Genomic DNA, 20,090 nt, shown 5'->3' on the forward strand with positions numbered 1-20,090 from the left:
CCGAATTTTACTAAGGTTCATAGCAGTCCATTTCTTTCATTTATTTCACATTTTGACCCCTCAATTTACAAAATTTACAATTTAATCCTAAGTAGACATTTTTACCAAAAAACCACTTAATTAAACAAATTAATCTAACAACATATTTTTTATTTTCTATCATCAAACAACAAAAACCACAACATTTCTTCAATGTAAAATCACAAAATACACAACCAATTCAAAAATTCAAGCATGGGCTAGCTAAAACTCAAAGCAACAATCTCAAAAACATAAAAATTATCAAAAACTAAGCTAAACACATACCTTAATCATGCTTAGACAAGGCCAAACCCTAGGAACTCTTTTTATTTTCTTTTTCTTTTAAGTTTCGGTAATGGTGATGAAAAAGATGAACAAGTGATGTTTTGTTTTATTTTTATTATCATTATTAACATAATTACCAAACTATCCTTAATGAAATAATATAAAAACTTAATAATGGCTATCCACTATCGTCCATACTATCATTTAATGGTCTAATTCCATTTTAAGGCCTCCACATTAAAAGAACATAGCAATATAGCACTTTAACAAATAGCAAGCCACTTTTACAATTTACGCGATTAAGTCCATTTATAAAATTAAACAACCAATCGGTAAAATTAATTCACGAAAATTTCACACATGCATTCCAACATGCTGTAAACACATAAAATATAATTAAAATATTTTTCTGACTCAGATTCGTGGTCCCAAAACCACTGTTCCGACTAAGGTCTAAACCGAGCTGTTACAATTTTCAGGCTGTTTAGGGGTGTTTTCGTGTGTTGGTTCACACGACCATGTGGAGTTAGGATTTAGGGTTTTTGGGAAAATTTTGGTTCCACACGGCCTAGCCACATGGTCGTGTGGTTGATTTGGGGATTTTTATTGTTTTTCACACTGCCGTGTCCCTTAGGAACACAGGCTTGTGTGTTTAGAAATTAGGGTTTGAGCAATTTAGTGCCACACGGCCTGGTCACACGGTTGTGCGGCTAATTTGGGGATTAGGGATCCACACGGGCGTGTGTTTTGGAGACACAGTCGTGTCTGGTGGGCACACGGGTGTATGAGACCCTCACATGGCCGTGTCAGCCCTGTATTTAAATTTAGTGCAAATGGACAAAAAGTTACACAGCCTATTCCCACGGCCATGTCCCTGGTCTACACGGGTGTGTGCATTAGTCACACGGCCATGTGCCTTTCTTCACACGGGCATGTGCCTCTACCACACGGCTGTATGCCCCTTTTTGTACAGGCTTTTGTCCCACACGGCTTAGCCATTTCCACACGGCCAAAGCACACTGGCGTGTGGTTTAAGTCACTTAATTGGTTCTATATGCATTTTTTATCTGAATGTGTGTTTGTGTTGGTGCTCTGACCCTTAGCTAAGTTTAGTGCGGGTGTTCTAGGCTCGATATCTGTGATGATTGTATGTGATGTATGATTTTGAATCTAGTCTGTGGGGTATGTAGTATATTTGTTCCGTCTGACTGACTATGTAAATGTCTTTGTTCTCTGAATTCGTGTGCATGCATACACTTGCATAAAGTTAAGGATTTTGGGTAGTTTTATAAAGAAAAGGAAGTCTGATTCTGATCTGATCTGGCAGTTCTACTGTAATTTATCGTACATCGATTTATCGCACTATACTGCATGTACGTCAGCTTTGCTGCATATTTTTATCTGAGTGACTTAGTCCACATTTTTTGTGTGTAGGGTTGGATGGGCCCTCGAGGTCTTATGTGGTGTGTTTCGGCTGGATGAGCTTAAATAGCTCTTATGGGGTATGATCGGGGGACGGAGAGGTGTGTTGGCTAGATGGTTGGGTTTATTTGACTGCATTTCATCCATGTCTATTTTTATGTTCTGGGTGTTTGACTGTTGACTGTACTCTGTCTGTCTATTTGTGAATTGACGTGAGTGCCATTTATGTTCTGTTGGGACTTTAGTTCCAAATTTCTTTCTGACGCGGTGTTTATCTATAAATCTGATGCAATACTTATTTGAATTCTAAAAATGTGTTTTTGTCTTGTTTCAATCTCATACTGAGCTCAAGTAGCTCATCCCCTCTCAGTGTTTCCTTTTCAAGTACTCTTCCGTTTTCTGCGACTGGACTCGACAAGTCGAAAGTCTCAAAAGCATCATCTTGTTCTTTAATTGGTTAATAAAGCATTACTTTAAATCTGAGTTTTTGTAAATGGTTTTGGATTGTAACTTCTGTTTAACACTGTAGTATAAAATGTTTTGAATTAAATTACTTTGCGTTGAATATTGGGATTTGATAATTAAGATTTATAACTAAAATTTTACCTAGATCACTTCAATGATCAATGTAACATCCGGAATTCAGTCTAAACTTCTAGGTCGGGTTTAGGGTGTTACAAAGACATAGGCTCTTGGATAAGGCCACTATATTGTTTTAGCCGTTTTGAGCCCTTTAAGGCTCGTAATTGACCTTGGGCACCTCCGATCACTCGAAAAATATTTCTAAATGATTTCAAGTTTATTTTAAAATATTCAAAAATGATTTTATATTATTTTTTACTATTTATTCAAACTATTTGAAAATTTAACTCTTGATAAAACTTTTATTTTTCTTAACCTGAATATCCTTGTTTTAAGCCAACGAGCTTCAACAACTATTTTATGATTTGGATGTGCCCTCGTAAGTATGAAATGACCAATAATTATTCCAAATCGTATTTGATTCTTTCTTAAATTGTGGAAATTGTTTTGGAAAATAAAATTTAGATTTCAAAATTTTAGCTTTGAAATTTATGATTTATGAATTCATTATTTCTAAATTCTTTGTTTTTAAATACAAATATTTGAAATTCTAGATATTGAATTATTTTAAATTGATTGTTTAGATGATTCAAATTTGGATTTGGAATTTAACTAATTCTATGTCTTAAAAACTTTTTTAATTAAATTATTTAGGAGGATTTTGAACATGGTCGTTTGAACCGGATCAAACTAACCGGTCGGACCGAGAATTAATCAAGGTACTGGTCCAGGATTCTCAGCTCGAAGAAAGGCATTAGATCGATTGGTCTAGGAACTAGCACGAGCCAATTGAATCAAACAAAAAATCAGTTGATTGGACGATTGGACCAATTGAACTAGAATTTCTTCATTTTTTTTACTTTTTTTATTTTTAATTAATGTAACTGGGCAGATTGGTCAAACCAATTGTACTAATCGAACTAGTTGTATAGTTGAACCAACAAACTAAAAGCTTAACCGATTCAATCCTCGTTCAGTTATGAAAACTTTGAATTTGAATGAAAATTATTTTTTCTATTTTATTATGAACAATTTAGTATGGAACTAATTGCTTTTGTATATTCTTCCAAGGAAATTTTTTTTATAAATTACAAATTGCCCAATAGAGTGTAACTTTCCCATTTTATATTTTTCATAATTTTTTTGGTTAAAATATTAAAAAGAACTCTCTAATTCAAACTTTAAGTTAAACGAATTGAGTTATTCGAGTCAATTCAATTTTTTTCAACTTTCGAGTTCAAATCGAGTTTAATTTTCGAATTCAAATAACTTGAATAATTCGAATAAACCGAATACCAAACTATAATATTTTACATTTTTACCTCAAACCTCAAACCTTTTTACTTTTCCCCCAAAACTTTTACTCCCCTCCCATCCTACCCCACTACTCCAAACCCATTTCTCCCCCAATTTTTTTTTGAATATTTTCCCCCTACACATTTACTTTCCTCCAAAAATTTTACTCCCTAACCCTAAAAATTTGTATTTTCCCCTAAATATTTACTTTTCACCCTTTACCCCCAATAAAAATCATCCAAAAATCTCTAAACCTAAATAGTAATAATGTTATTTATATCTACTATTTATATCATTAAATTAAGTTTCACATTTTGTCCTATTTATATTATGAATTGTTTAATCATATTAAATCTTTATAAATTTTTGTTAAAATTGAATTATTGATGATGCCATAAATATTTTAAAAAATCACATTTTTATATTTAATATATTTTAAATTTCAAAATACGTAGTAACAAAAATCGAAGATAATCAAGCAACTAAGCAAACAAAGAAGTTAACTCAGATATAAAAGATTAATAAATAAATTATGAGGAGATGAAAGTTAATAATAATTTTGATTGCAGTGGGTGATAGTTTACAAAGACCCAAAATTAATTTTTAATTTAACTCGAACAAATACATTCGATCCAATTCGAATTCCATCTCACTTGACTCGATTCGAGAAAATTTCAAATTGAGTTAGGATGATAAAATAGGATTAATCAACTTGATTAACTCAAAATTTTTTCATTCGATTCGATCTAACGCTCACCCCTATTTTACAATTTAATAAAATCATATAATTTTATTTGTATTTAAATAAGTTGACTTACTTAGGTGTAAATTAAAAGTCATGGGTGTATAAATTAAATATTTAGGGTTTATAAAACTGTGGAAATTATGGTATAAAATAGAATTTTGAATATTTATATTGTATTAAATTTAATGCATGAAACTTCATTATTGTTTTCAGAACCAAACTAGATCGATTGGTCAGGCCTGTTGGATTGGAAACTGATTGAGGTACTAGTCCGAAATAAAGGGCCAGACTAGCTGACCTTTGAACCGGTTGGACCAATCGAATTGATTCAACTGGTTTTCTCAATTTTTAATTTTTAATAATTTATTCAACCAAATCGGTTGGATCAGTCAAACCAATAGAACCGAAAATCAGTGGTCTGATCGGTTCACCCACAGATCTAATCTAAAAACCTTGAATTTCATTGATGATATATTTTAAATAAAATTAATTACTTATTATTTGGGTTTTGAAGGAAATATGAAAGAAGAGAGAATAAAAAGGTTCTCGTGTTTTTTAATCAATTTGAAAATTTCAAATTCTAAAATAGATTTTAGAACTAAAAATTTAACTCTTATGAAATTAGACTTGAATTTGCCCATATTCAAATCTAATTTTTTTATTTGTTATCCAAACAAAGAATTTAGATTTTCAAGTCCAAATCCAAAGTTTTTTTTTTAACCCAAATCACGATTTCCAAATAGACCATCAAGGAATTTTATAAAGTAGTAAAATAGTTTTTATTAAAAGATTTTTTTCATTTAAATATGGAGTGTTTCATTAGCAGTTCCTACTCGTACTGTATGTCGAGACTGATAAGAGGTATTGCATTTACCTTTCACTAGACTAATACTCCAGCCTATTCTTGATCCAACCAGCCTAGTTAGGTTTAGATAACATGTGAAAAATAAAATAAAATAAAAACACACACACACACAAATTTTTACGTGGAAACTCTTTCGGGAAAAAACCACGGGCAGAGGAGAAGAAAATTCACTATGTCGAATTCGAATTGTTTACAAGAGGAATAGATTATGTCTATTTATAGGCTTGTAAAACCATATTCTAGTAAGATTAAAACACCTTATTCTAATCAATATCAAATAGATAGAATTTAATAAGGTTTAAAAACCTTATTCTAAAATAAAATAAAAGAAGTGTAATTACGTATGGATTCTTCTTTTATTTTATTTTACCACCGTATTTTATTTAAATAAGGATTCAGGTCACTTAATTCTAACATAATATTAAATTTTGAAATTTTTAATATTTTAAAAATTCTTTTTTTTGAAATTTAAAGAGTTATTATTTTTCATAAATTTTAATTTTTTAAAATTTTTAATTTTTGTTTAAAATATGAAAAAATAATTTAAAATTTTTAAAAGAAAATTGACATACTTTTAAAGAGTATGAAGCAAATTGACAAACGTCAAATGTAAATGTTGAGGGTCAAAAGAGTTCAAAAATTATAAAAATCAGTTGACCCACGAATCAGTATGAACTAGTTGAACTGGGTTAAAAAACTACTTGAACTAGTAGTTGAACCCAATTTTTTTTTTTTTTACAAATTTGTTTGCTTTAAACCAATCGAGCCACTCCTTTTGAGAACCAAGTGATCGAACCAATTCGAAATTGGTTCAACTATCGGTTCAATCAGTTTTTAGTTCGGTCCAACTAGTCAGTGTTGGCTTGCGAGTCAATCGATTTTTTATCTCTCCTTGAACTGATACCATCTGGTTTCAGTCCAACTGGCCGGTCCAGTTTGGTTTATATAACATTAAATTTTAAATTTTTTATATTTTAAAATCATTTTATTTTTTATTTAGAATTTGAAAGAGTTTTTTTTCATAATTTTATTTTTAAAGATAAATTTTAAAATTGTATGTTGTTATTTTAAGTATGAAAAGAATTATTTTTAAAATCTTTTATGTACTTTAAATGGCAATGACTAAACCGATAAAAATTATAAGTGTTAAGAGTTAAAAATTTATTTTCCTTTAATATCATTAACTTTAACAATAAAATTAGATGAAAGGACGGAAATTTTAAATAAAAGAATATAGAAATTCAATGTCTCAAAATTAAAATTCTCAAAATTAAAATATAAAATTAAATTTTAAATTTCAAAAATAAAAAATTAACAGATTTAAACCTTGATTTTATATCTGCAATTCGCATGCAAATGATTTATTTATTTATAATAATGTATTTAAACTTTAAATTTTATCATCTTGTATTTGCTTACAAATTTATTTAGTATTTTTAATTAACTTGCTTGAGAAATTTTTCAGGTTAAATATTTAAAATTATTAGTCTAGTTAAGAATCCATATAATCAACTGAAGATTCTCCACTAATTTTAACCAATTATTATAAATTTAATTTATATAAATAAAATTTAATATATGATTATTATATAATAAAATTTAGTTGGAAATTATTTTTATTATTAATGAAATAAATTAGAAGAAAATTTTGAAAACCCCAGCGTTAGTGGGGGTATTTAATTCTAGTGACGAATTATCTAAACAGAAAGGAAGTTGCACAATAGTTGCACTATTCTAAAGTCGAAAACGAAAAGCATATCTTATAATCTTCGATAAAATTATTATGGAATCCCTTATATTAATAATTAAATTATATTTTGTTTTTATATTAAAAATTGAATAAATTAATCTCTATACATTAGATTAAAAATAAATTAATTTTTTATTAAATTTTTTATATATACAATTAAAATTGGTCCTTATATATTTGTGTAAGGTGCACATAACACATCAAATATTATTATTTAATTATTCTGTCAATCATATTAATTTTTAATAATAAAAATAAATAAATTTTAAATGAAAAGATTAATTTACTTTTGATCTAATTAATAGATTAATTTATTTACTTTTTAGATAAAAGGTACTGAGAAATCTAATACCTAATATAGAGTCTCTTTATATATTTACCCATCAAATTGTGGTTTCATAAAAAGTTGCAGGCCAAGTAAAAGCAACTCATAAAACATTGGGCGGTGGTGGTGGTGGATATTTGATGGCATTCTTAACAAGTTTTCTTGAAGCAGCATCACCAAGATCAATGCCACAAATATCAGACAATCTAATGAGGTACAAAAGTACATCTGAAAGTTCTTCCCCAAGATGTTCTTTTTCTGATTCCTCCCAATTTGGCAACCCTTTGTCCACTTCTCCTCTCCATTGGAATATCTCTGATAGCTCCCCTACTTCTCCAACCTACACATCCATAATTGAAAAAAAAAAAAATCATTATTCGGACTGAGGTGAGTGTTGGGCTCAGTTGTTTTTTTTTTCTGTCGTATACCTTGTTTTTTTTTTTTGTCTATACTAGATTTTTAAATTCGGGTTTTATTTTTATTTTTTAAGAGTTGGCATAGAATCTCACTAAAGTTAAAATGATAAAATATTTTTTTGTGGACCTTAGGCACTTCTGAAAAATTTCATGAACCTCTTTAAGCTCTTCCTAAAATCTGGAGACAAAAATTCAAGATTAAACTGAGCGTAGACATCCCAGAAATAATACCAACAATTCGAGATCCGAAGCAACTACTCTGAAGATGAACTTTAAATATTTCTCACAATAAAAAAGTCCATTCCCCTTAACATACCTTGTGTGTAAAAAAAAATAGAGTTTTGGGTTTCAAGAGCAAAAAGAGACTTTTACTTGAGCATGTTGCTTTGAGACATTCTAAATCAAACATGCTGAGTATGAAAAAGGAAAACGAAAAGAAAAAACTCTAAACCAAACATTTTTCCCAATGGCTTCAATAATGAGATGGCATCCACCTTGTTGTCTTTAAGTAAAGTACTTTAACAGCAGATAATGGCCTAAAGCATAGCCATATCTATGTTCATGGATATTGAAGTGGGTTTGATATTGTTTTATAGATGAAATGTAGTAATTAAATAGGAGTAGTACTGAATCGATTACCATAGCAAGAAGTAGATTCCTAGGACTGTGGTATTTCTCCCAATCTCTGACCCTGGCAAAATCCTCAAGCTTCTTTGAGAGATCCTTGAGACTAATGTCAACCACTCTCTCTTGTGCATTCTCTTTCTCTTCTCCCATGCTTTGCTTTCCCTTGTTTCTTTTTTTTGGCTTCTTATGGTTTAAGATGGGTGATTTATAGCTTTGAAGGTGGAAGTTTCGGTACAATTGTGTTCTCAAGTACTAATTTGTGCATAACTAATTTGCATTTTTAAATTGAAAAGCAAAAATGCTTCATTCATGGTTTAAACATGAGATTCGTTGCTGCCCCACGATACACAAAATGGCCAACTTCACACTACCTGAACTTATAGTTAGAATAATCCCTTTTAATCATTTCTTAGAAACATTTCTATTTTATTTTGTGAATGAAAAAAAAAATCTTGGAATAAATGGAAATTGAAAGCAAGGCTTTCCTTTCTCACAATCTCTTCTGATCATTGGGTTTAAAGATATGTAAAAGAAAAGTAGATGCTATATTCTGATGCATCCATGAACGTTTATAGCCAAAACCCTTGAGCAAATGACATCAAGTCCCAATAAACTCTACTATAAACCAAATTATATATATATTCAAATTTGGAGATGAGGTTGATTTCACAGGGTTTGAACTCTAAATTTAGATGCGAACGTACAAATTCCCTTTTTACCACACCGACAGGTTGTCGGTAATGTTTTTTGGGCTTGTCATTACAATCAGTTGGTTTTATCCATCAAACGCGAGTAAAAATACGTATTAACCATTTTAGGCTTGTCATTACAATCAGTAATCATCCCGATGAATTCAAGGTTATCACTTTAAATCATTCTACATTCTTCAAATCTGGGCCATCCATTAAGTTTGCCTACAACCCTAATGACGTGGAATCCTTTCAAGACTGAAACCAATCCCTTCTGTTCTCCAATCTCCAGCTCTTTACTTATGAGTTTAGAGTTTAACCTCCACTTCAAGCATCAATTTGGGTATTCTTAACCAAGAAGTTGTAATCTTCGGTTTCGATAAAGTTGTGAAGCCATTTAATGGTGGTGTTTTGGAAGACTATTTGTCAATTGAAGTGGTGGATTTGCCTCCTATAAATGACTTTAAATTCGAGAGGTATTGAGTGATATTAGTTGGGTTTGATAGGATTTTTAATTGTTTTTGAATTATATATAATAATTCAATTCCATTCTCATTTTTTTATATTGAGTTTCTGATTTTGAAAATTTTAATTGATTTTGATAAAATAAAATTGATTTGATAAAGCTTCAAAATTTTTATCATAAGTATTTTTAAACAATCAACAAAAAGTAATCAATAACTTTTATATAGTATCTTTTTAGAAAATATGTTTTATATAGAATTTTAACTTATTTTTATTAAATTAAATATAAAATATTTATTTTTATATCATAAAAATTAAGTATAAATTAAATAAAATATAATTTGATTCGATTTGAAGTGATGAATTTTTAACTAATATTTCATAAATCATCCAATCGCTTCAATTCACGTTATTTTTTGTTTTCATTGCTCAATTCCAAGTATTCCAAAGGAAATTAGAGGTGGTGTGGAGGTAACAGTGATAGTGGCAATGAGGAAGTAGAGGAGAAAAAACATTAACGTTCATGTATTTTTTGAGTTTATTATAATTATTATGAATTTTAATTTTTTTTGAATGGTAAAAATGTCAACATGGCTTTACAAACAGACAAGAACTAGGAGTAGCACAAGTGTGTAATAGAGGTAGAGCGTAAATTTTGCATGAAAAATAAATTAATATAATATATAAATTTGAGAGTTAAATTTATTATTATGTTACATTTAAAATTATAATTTTTATTATTTAATTAATAGAAATTTATTAAAAATTAAAAAGTTAAATAGTTGAGTAATCGTTTTGTAAATTTTATAGTTATATGATAAAAATAAATTTATTAATAATTAAGTAATTAATAATGTAATCTTTCAAAATAAATTAAGTATAAATGGAAAAAAAATTATATAAATTCCCTTGAGATAAGAAAGGACGGCCCCATGATTTATGTGGTGAAATGGGTGAGGAATTTACATCAAACATAATTCGGGAATCTTATGCCTTTCTGTTTATGGTTTAACCTTTCTTCTTAGTTTACAACCCTTTTCGTGATAATGGCATCTGAACTGAAGCTGAATTTATTGTTTTTATTTTTTGGCAACTTGTTAGTATTTACTACTTTCAATCAAAGCAGAGATTCTGATCAATTAAGATAGCTTGGAATTTTAGTATTCCTTCCCGACCATCTTCCATTATTCAAACTTCTACTTTCTCATTAGATTTTTAAGAGCTTTCGGTAAGATTCAAAGCTCTCAATTGTATGTTCATTTTATTACCAAATATTTCTTCTTAATATATATTTTTAATTATTGAAACTATTAAATCTTTTATTACAAGTGTTGATAAAAATGTTTAAAGGTTGAATTAGCTGTTTAAATATGAATTTTTTTAAAAGAGTTTAAAAAATTCATTTAAAATTGGTCAAGTTTGAATTCCAATATTTAAAGTTTGAGCTCAATCGACTCATCTAATTTTTTAACTATGTAATATTTTATTTTATTTTTATGTATAATGTCATTTATATCACATAAAAATAAATCTACAATAATATGTAGTATTATAATGCTAAGATAAAAAATGTAAATTTCTCTATCTTTAAATATATTAAATTATTACCTTTATTAAAATTGAATTAAAAATAGAGGAGTGAATTTAAAATAAGTTTGATTAGTGCTTCACAAATATGAATAAATTTAGATAAAATTTAGAGTATTTACTTTGAATTGAGTTAAATTTAAATTAGTATAAAATATATTAATATCATGCGTAAACGTGATTGAAACTTGATTCAACTCGAGGTAAGATGACCTCTAAAATTGACTTTAAATTTATATCCCATACGAATATGTTAAATTTTTTTATTCTACAATTTTTAGATATTTTAAATTTTTTTTACAAGAAAAAGTCGGAATTACGTTAACGGGAATCTGATTCTATCATTAAGTGGCTAATTAAAAGGAACAAAGCTCCATAGTTAGATTAAAAAACATTATCTGAGGTCAAGTGTATATCCTTTTGTTATTAAATTTTATATTTTCAATTATTAAACCCTCAAATCTTCGGTATTTGACATCGAGGACGAGCGTAAAACAAATATGTAATATAAGTAAAATTTTTCATATGACAATTGTTGTCATATTCTTATATCCACATCTAAATTTATATTAACATTTGAAGATGCAACTAAAATCAGATTCTTTGCCGTCGTTAATTAAAAAAAATAAATTATTTTAAAGGGGATCATATTCTATTTGTAGATATTAAGTTGGTACAAGGTGGTTTAATATAAGATGTTGGAGGCAGCTCACATAGAGTGTCGAGGAGTTTGTTTTGTTAGGTTTTAGGTTCTTTGGGGTCTTCTTGGAGATGAGGTGAGCTTATAGAAAGGGAAAGCTTAGTGTGTTAGGTAGATAGGAGGGCCATGGAATGCTACAAATAGGGTCGTGGAATGCCCTACTTGGATGTGATAATATGTGGCCCAACTAATCTTTGTAGAGTTAGCAGTAGAATCATGGGAGATTTTATGGGATATGACATGAGAAGTCTCAAAGTGGATCTTAAAGTGATCTGGTGGCAACCTATGTGATAAGTACATGGGAATCTTTAGTTGTACGAGCTCATTTGTGAGCAACCTACTCCTAGATGAAAGCAATTGCCTTAGTGGGATGGTTAGGTATACAAATTGCTCTCCCTTCACCTTAATCGTAAGGGATGTTATAATGTGGTCTTTCCTAAGAAGAAACTTTTCGACAAGGTGTCCCTTTTGGAGGAGGTGTAATATGCTATTATTTGGTGAGCTTGAAAAGGAGAGCTAGGAGCAACAAGGCCAAAAATGGCAAGAGTGAACTTAAAAAGGCAAGCTTGTAAATATGATTTTTGAAAAGGAAAATGGTTGGAAAATGTAGAACCCTAATATTTGCATAGGAGATATCGTCTTGGCGTAGATTTTAACACTTAGAAAAAAAAAATTCAAAACTTCTTCTTTTGAGAATGGTTATTGAATAGTAGCTTGAAGTGCTTGTGGAGCACACACGATGTAATCTGTAACATCCCTTACCCGTACTGGAGACCGTGACGAAGTACGAGGCGTTACCGACACATACTCGGACATTTCGAAGAATACGGGTTATAAAATTTCATTCTAATTTAAAACCAATCAAACAACATCATAGTGTCCCTAATATGGACCTACAAGGTCCAAAACATACATTAAAAACAATCCAGGACTAAACCAATAACTATTAAAAATTTTAGTAAAATTCCTAAGGTTATGCCTCACACACCTATGTGGAGGCAAAGCACACGCCCGTGTGTTTAGGGACACGCCCGTGTTCCTCACCCGTGTTGAATTATTTGAATTTATTTTTCATTTTGAACCTATAGGGGTTTTCACACGGCCAAGCACATGCCTGTGTCCTTGGCCCTTGTCCCTCACACGGCCTAGACACGCTCGTGTCATCGTCCGTGTCCAAAAACCCAGATATTCCGTTTATGATGTCATCACTCATTTTGAGGCACACGGTCGAGGCACAAGCCCGTGTTCTAGGCTGTGTCCACCACACGGTTGAGACACACGGCCGTGTCTCTGCCCATGTGTTTATTACCATGCAAACGGACCTAAAATTTTAGGTGCAAGGGACACACAACCAAGTAACACGGCCAAGCAACACGCCCATAGGGCTGATCGTATGTCACACACGGCCTAGACACATGCTCGTGTGTCTACCCGTGTGGACCTTTTTAGGGCTATTTTCCAAGCCTTTGGTCACTCTCTATCATCTATACACACTTAAAGACTTCAATGGAATTTAACATGGCTTTATTATACTCTTAAACAACCTTGGCATGACTCATCACATGTTAGCCTCATCTTTCAGCTTAGTACATGCTAAATTATCCTTTTCGTATGAGGGATTAACGTAGCGCATTTTATATTTTACACTTAGGCCATATTATAACCATATACCATTGTATGCTATGACTACTCGCAAATTATTTGGTCCCATTTCAAGCATCCATTCATGATAAACCTCGTCACCATATCTCATGAATCATTTAAACATAAACATGCATCATTAGTAGGTTTACAACCTATATCAATATGAGCCACATCTCATGGCCATATACAAAAGAATAAGTATACCATTTAAACCATTACATTGGCTAGCCAAATGACACATATAACAAAATAACCAAAAGCCCTATACATGCCATTAAACAAAATAAAAGTATCTATATACCAAAGCGGGACAAGACGATAGTGTGTTGATTCTCCAACCGTCTTCCAATCTTCATGAGTCCACGAGCTCTGTAAGATAGGGAAAAGAGGAGGGGGTAAGCATTTATATGCTTAGTAAGTCTGGATAACTGCAAAGTAAACTTACCGGTTAATTAGCATACAACCATATTTAGGAAATAATTCCAACAAGCACGAAATAGTTTCCCTATCACATGCACTCAACCATCAAGTTAGTTTCATAACAATACCTCAGGTCATTATTCTTAAATGAGCTCACCAATTCAATATTTCCATTCTTTAGTTCTCATGTTAATCCCGTTGAATTTCTCGAAAATCTCGATAGATAGTCCAATAACCGTCAATTCATACAAGTGATCATCTGAAGAACGCACTCTCGCGAACCTTACATCTTACGGTGGAATTACCAGTCCAGGCTAAATCCCCCATAGTAATAACTCATAGAGAAATGTTGGGATTACCAGTCCAAGCTAAATCCCTTTTTAAGAAAATTGCTCTCATAAGCTCGGATCTGAATTGCCAGTCCAGGCTTAATTCAGTCCTCAATCGGATTACCCGTCCGGGCTAAATCCTTAATGCACCCATATTCTTCGAGAGGCTCAATCATTCAAAGAACACCCGTCTGGGCTAGATCCTTTCTATTTTGAGATCATCAGATTACCCGTCCGGGCTAAATCCTTTTTTGCAACACATGCAAGATCTCATGTCATGTAAGCCATAATTTATCCATCGGATTTCTCTTTCTATTTCAACCGGGACATTTATCATCCTTTTCAATTACACTACCACATTTCATGGATTTTCATGCAATGAATATCTAAATTTTCATACATTTAAGAACATACATATTTAAGTATATTAAGAGTTTACTCTGGGTTATACGAACTTACCTGATAGTCGTTTTAGATTTGTGTTTCGGTTATTCTGAAACCTTTCGTTTTCCATGGTCGACCTCCGAAATTGGTTCCTCGGGGTCTATATCAGAAGCAATAAATTATTAATACCTCACATTGTTCATTTTCAGCTTAAGACTCACCCTCAGGCAAAATGACCAATTTGCTCCTAACTTTTCACACTTTTACAATTTAGTCCTAAGGCTCGTATAATGAAATGCATGAAATTTCTAAGTTACCCAAGCCTAGTCGAATGTTTTTCTTACCTATAGCAGCCCACATTTTCTTTCATCTCAAAATTCTACCCCACATTTTATACCTTTTTCAATTAGGTTCCGTTTTGGTGTTTTCATGAAAAATCACCTAGCAAAAGATGTTTATATAACATCTGACTTTCATAACCCTCCATAAATCATCAAAGAACAACCATCTCATGCATGGGTCAAATTTCTAACATGAACCCTAGCTTGAAATATGGGTAGAAATGGATAGAGCATGTTACGAGGGTTTAAAAAATACGAAGAATATTAAAAACAGGGCTAGAGAACACTTACTATTGAGCTTGAAATGTTGGAAAACCCTAGCTATGGAGACTCTTTCAAATTCGGCAGCATGGAGAAGAAAATGAGTGAATTTTTTAATGATTTTCCCTTTTTATTTCATTAATTAACTAAATAACCAAAATGCCCTTCCTTACTAACCTTTCCAAATTTTCCACGCATAGCCATTTTTGTCCAAAAACTTAGAAATTGGGAAATTTACTCTTTAAGGACCTCTAATTAATGTTCCAAAGCAATTTCATACAAATTTCTTCTAGAACCCAAGTTTTGCAATTTATTTAATTTGGTCCTTAATTTCCAATTAGACACCTTACACATAGAATTTCTTCATGAAACTTTAACACATGCATATTTTCATATCCTAAACCTCATAATGATCATGAAATAATTATTTTAATGTCAGATTTGTGGTCTCGAAACCACTATTCTGACTAGGCCCTATTTCGAGATGTTACATTTCTCCCCCTTTAGGGACTTTTGTCCTCAAAAGTCTTACCAGCAAATAAGTTCGGATATTGACTTCTCATGGTTTCTTCGGGTTCCCATGTAGCCTCTTCCAGTCCGTGCCGATGCCATAAATTTTCACCAAGGCTATATTTTTGTTCTTCAACTATTTGACTTCCCGAGCTAAAACCTTAACTGGTTCTTCACCATAAGTCATATCCTGTAACACCCCAAACCCGACCCAGACGTTATGGCCGAATCTGAAGTGCCACGTTGGAGTTGAAAACCCACGTTCCATTTTAGTGTTTTAAAAACCATATATTTTGTTGAGTTAACAAAGTGTATGAAAGCTGGGCACCAGGTAGGTATCCGAGACAGAGGAGGTGAGCCATGAAGGCTGCTTAAGTACCAAGCTCTTTGGTTGGATCCAATCCTAGACATGCCTACAACCATAGCCACACTTTGTTATATCGAGTTTAAATTTGTTTAAGTGGATGTCTTTGATAAATCGATTAATCGTGGTGTTGAGATATTTTTAAAACAAGTATCGCTTTGAAAACACGTCCTAAGTCTAGCCCATTTGAACAATTATCAACCAGGTTTGAAGTTATTAAAAATAAAATAATCCCGAGAAGAAATAAAAGAAAAGTTAAAAATGGCCTTATTACAACCCAAAAATAAATAATAATTAAAAGGAATTAAATGAAAACCAACGCTTATTTAAAGGTCCAAAGGCGATCATCGCGGCCACTCTAAATCCTCCTACCAAGTCCCCACATCAAGGCTCACCGCAAGGTTAAGGAAAGGGGTGAGTTTGGAAACTCACAGCAACAAGCCCTTCAGAGCCCAAAACAATAACAACCTGTTGGGTCTAAGCCCAAATCCAATCTCAAACATGTACTGGGCCATAGCCTTTTTCTTATTTCACATTTCATAACACTGGGCCGAAGCCTTTTCAAATTTCATATTATCGGGTGAAGCCTTTATCAGAAACAGTATGGCCCATAGGCCCATTTCAATATCACATATAATGTCAATGAATGAATGCAAGCCCAATTGGGGAGACTACTCAACCCACCATCTGCTACTCTCCACCCGTACCAACTAGCACACCATGTGGGGATTAACTCGACCCACCCCGCCATAACTCTCCATTGGCAAAGATAGTGCTTTATCATATATCCGAGGCCTAGCCTCTTTTAAATACTGGGGCAAAAGCCCTTTTAATAACTGGGGCATAAGCCCTTTAATAACTGGGGCATAAGCCCTTTAATAACTAGGCATGATAAGACTAGACTCTACCTTCAAAAAATTCATCAACTTTAGAGGTCATACCGTCAGGCCCCGGCGCCTTGTTGGGGTGAATTTTTAGTAATACAAACATGAATCTCCTCTTCGTGACATCACTCACAAGAGCTTCATTCATTGTGGGTGTAATAACCGAGATATACCACTCAACGCTTCGTAATATTTTACGGACTGCAGGAAGTGAAAATGGTGGAAAAAGCTTTGCCCCTTATTGAAAATTAAAGCGCTAACGCGCCTTATATTATTTAGTAAAGCAACCTTCATATAAAACCCCAACCCAATGCATTTATGAGTACATCATGTGCATATCATACATATCATGTGCATATCATACATACCATGTTTATCAAAATCCCATGTATTAAATTCATACATAAACCCTAGGGGTATAATGGTCTTTTTTACCTAGGGGCAAAACAGTTATTTTCATGTTATAAGGGTAATCTTGTAATTTTACCAAAAATTAGGATTTCCATGTTCATTAATGGTTACTAACAATTCATGGGTGCAAACAGTGATTCTGGCCCATTTTTAGCAAAATCGAGTTATTGGGCCTAAAACCCCTAATGGGCCCTACTTAGCTGATTTTGTCATCTAGGCCCATTTAGCCTATATCCATAATAGTATTAACAGTTCTAACATGTAATTTTAATAGATTTCTATTTTCTACCAATTTTTCCCAAATGGGCCCGAAAGCCTATTGGGCCCTATTGCAGCCCCTCGAGGCCCAACTTACCGTGAATGCCAAAAATCACGTTCTTACATTTCAAATGTTCTTGATCATCATCTCAATGAATCTAACTAACTAATGATCGTTCGCTTGCTCACGAGTCCTCGAAATGCCAGAATTTCGGCATTTCGGCTTTTCGGCATTTATCGCTTTAAGCTATGAAAAAGGGTTCGTTACACACCTGTTTGGCGATATTCCTCGACGAGATCTCCTACACGATTTCTCCTATAATCCATCGTTAATAATTAGCTTCCCATAATTGAACCAAACCAAAAATCATCCATAATGGCCTTAGGAATCTTACCTTTGTCGTGATTGATGACTAGGTCTAGCCACTCCGGTGATCCAAGCTACTCCAAGTCGACACTACACCTTGCTGCTCCTCCACTAAATAAACCAAAAAAATATTAAAAGAAGACCCCATAAGGCCTATACCCACATTCGGCCACCTCCCTAAACTAGAGGGGTTTCGGCTTTTGGCCAAAAGTTACTCTAGGAATTGTTTAGAGTTCGAGTACTTACCACATTCTTACTCCTCTTGAATCCGGATGCCTAAAAGGTAAAGGAATTGAACGCCAACAATTGAAAAGGAAGGAAAAGGTTGCTGGTCACAAAGAATCGGCACCCCCTATCTTCACTGATTACGGCTTTTACGGTATTTCGGCAGAAGTAGAGATTAAGGAAAGAAATAATAAATGAGTAGAGGAAAGTAATGGGCTGGTTTTTGAAAAAGAAAAGGGAGAAAAGATGAGAGGAAAGATGGTAGATTCGGCTAGGGAAGAAGAAAGAAGAGAAAAACTAAAACAAAAGAGAAAACGGCACAGCTAAGACCCTAATGCCGAAATTGCTAACCTAATACCCCTCTGCCGAAATCCCCTCTCTAATCCCTTCAAATCGGCTAGGCTCTATCCCTTTCTCAAATCCCTAAAATCTCTCCCCTTATCCCTCCTTAATCCATGCATCTTGACTATTTTAAACTCTCTCCCATAAAGTTCCATCCAACTTTAAACTCTAGCATGCATAAGCATAAAAATAACATTACCTTTGCCATTCCAGGGAATCGAACCCAGGTCTTCCTCTATGCTCCACACGCCACTTTTTTTGGAGCTTAGTGGCGTCACCCTTGCCACTTTATCAAGGCTCTTTTTGTGATACACTTTACCCACAACTTTATATAAGGGCACCTCGCCAAAACCCCTAACTCCTAAGTCCAAAATATAAAAAAATTCTACCGGGTTTTGGCCAACTCATGGGCCTTCCATAAGCCCATTTACATACCCAAATTATGAATTCCATAATCACATACCAAATTTTAGAAACTTACTTAAAATATCAAGAATCGCGAAAAACCCGAAAATCAGGATGTTACATATCCGGTCTGATCTCAATTTCCGTCAGTGAAATCACTTGAGAGGGGTCTGACCTATATAGTGGCAACATGGATACATGGAATACATTATGAATCTTTTCCAATTCGGGTGGCAATGCTAAACGGTAGGCTAATGGCCCATGCCTTTCGGTGATCTCATATGGTCCAATAAATTGCGGATTCAGTTTGCCTTTCTAGCCAAATATCAAAACCTTTTTCCATGGAGGCACTTTCAAGAACACTTTATCTTCAACCTGAAACTCGATCTCCTTTCTTTTCAAATTAGCATATGACTTCTGTTTATCCAACACCGCTTTCAAACAATTACGTATCACTTTAACCTTTTCTTCAGTTTCCCTGACTAAATCAACTCTATGAATCTAGCTTTCCTTGAGCTCTGCCCAATACAGCAGAGTCCGGCACTTTCGGCCATACAATGCCTCGTAAGGTGCCATCTTTAAACTCGTCTAGAAACTGTTGTTGTAGGCGAACTCCACCAATGGTAAGTATTTTTCCCAACTACCCTGAAATTCAAGGACGTAACACTGCAACATGTCCTCAAGAATCTAAATCGTCTGCTCAGACTAACCATCAATCTGCGGGTGAAAAGCCGTGCTAAAACTCAACTTTGTACCTAAGGCTTCTTGTAGGTTCTTCCAAAATCTTGAAGTGAATCTTGAGTCCCTGTCTGAGATAATCGATATCAGTACCCCGTGTAATCTCACAATTTCAGATACATACAAGTCGACCAATTTGTCAAGTGAGGTAGTCAGTTCGTACAGGAATAAAGTGAGTCGACTTCATTAGCTTATCAACCACAACCCAAACAACATCTTTCTTTTTCGGGGTTAACGGCAATCCAGTCACAAAATCCATGGTAATTCTATCCCATTTCCATTCGGGGACCATCACAGGCTGTATCAAACCTGAAGGTACTTGGTGTTCAGCCTTCACCTACTGACATATTAGGCATTTCGATATAAATTCAGAGATGTCTCTTTTCATGCCATTCCACTAGTACATTTTATTCAAATCATTGTACATCTTGG

At 33.0% G+C, this 20,090-nt stretch overlaps 1 protein-coding gene across 1 annotated transcript; it reads right to left on the reverse strand.

Annotated features, from left to right (window-relative positions):
* Positions 1-7,333: 7,333 nt before the first annotated feature.
* On the reverse strand, positions 7,334-8,711 carry LOC108486546 (uncharacterized). The gene is made up of 2 exons (XM_017790664.2): positions 8,347-8,711; positions 7,334-7,631 (listed from the first exon to the last, which is right to left on the reverse strand). The coding sequence occupies exons 1-2, from the start codon at positions 8,482-8,484 to the stop codon at positions 7,395-7,397; spliced, it is 375 nt and encodes a 124-aa protein (XP_017646153.1). The 5' UTR covers positions 8,485-8,711; the 3' UTR covers positions 7,334-7,394.
* Between the last annotated feature and the right edge of the window lie 11,379 nt (positions 8,712-20,090).

The sequence above is a fragment of the Gossypium arboreum genome, chromosome 10 (assembly GCF_025698485.1).
Source record: "Gossypium arboreum isolate Shixiya-1 chromosome 10, ASM2569848v2, whole genome shotgun sequence".
NCBI classification, from domain to species: Eukaryota; Viridiplantae; Streptophyta; class Magnoliopsida; order Malvales; family Malvaceae; genus Gossypium; species Gossypium arboreum.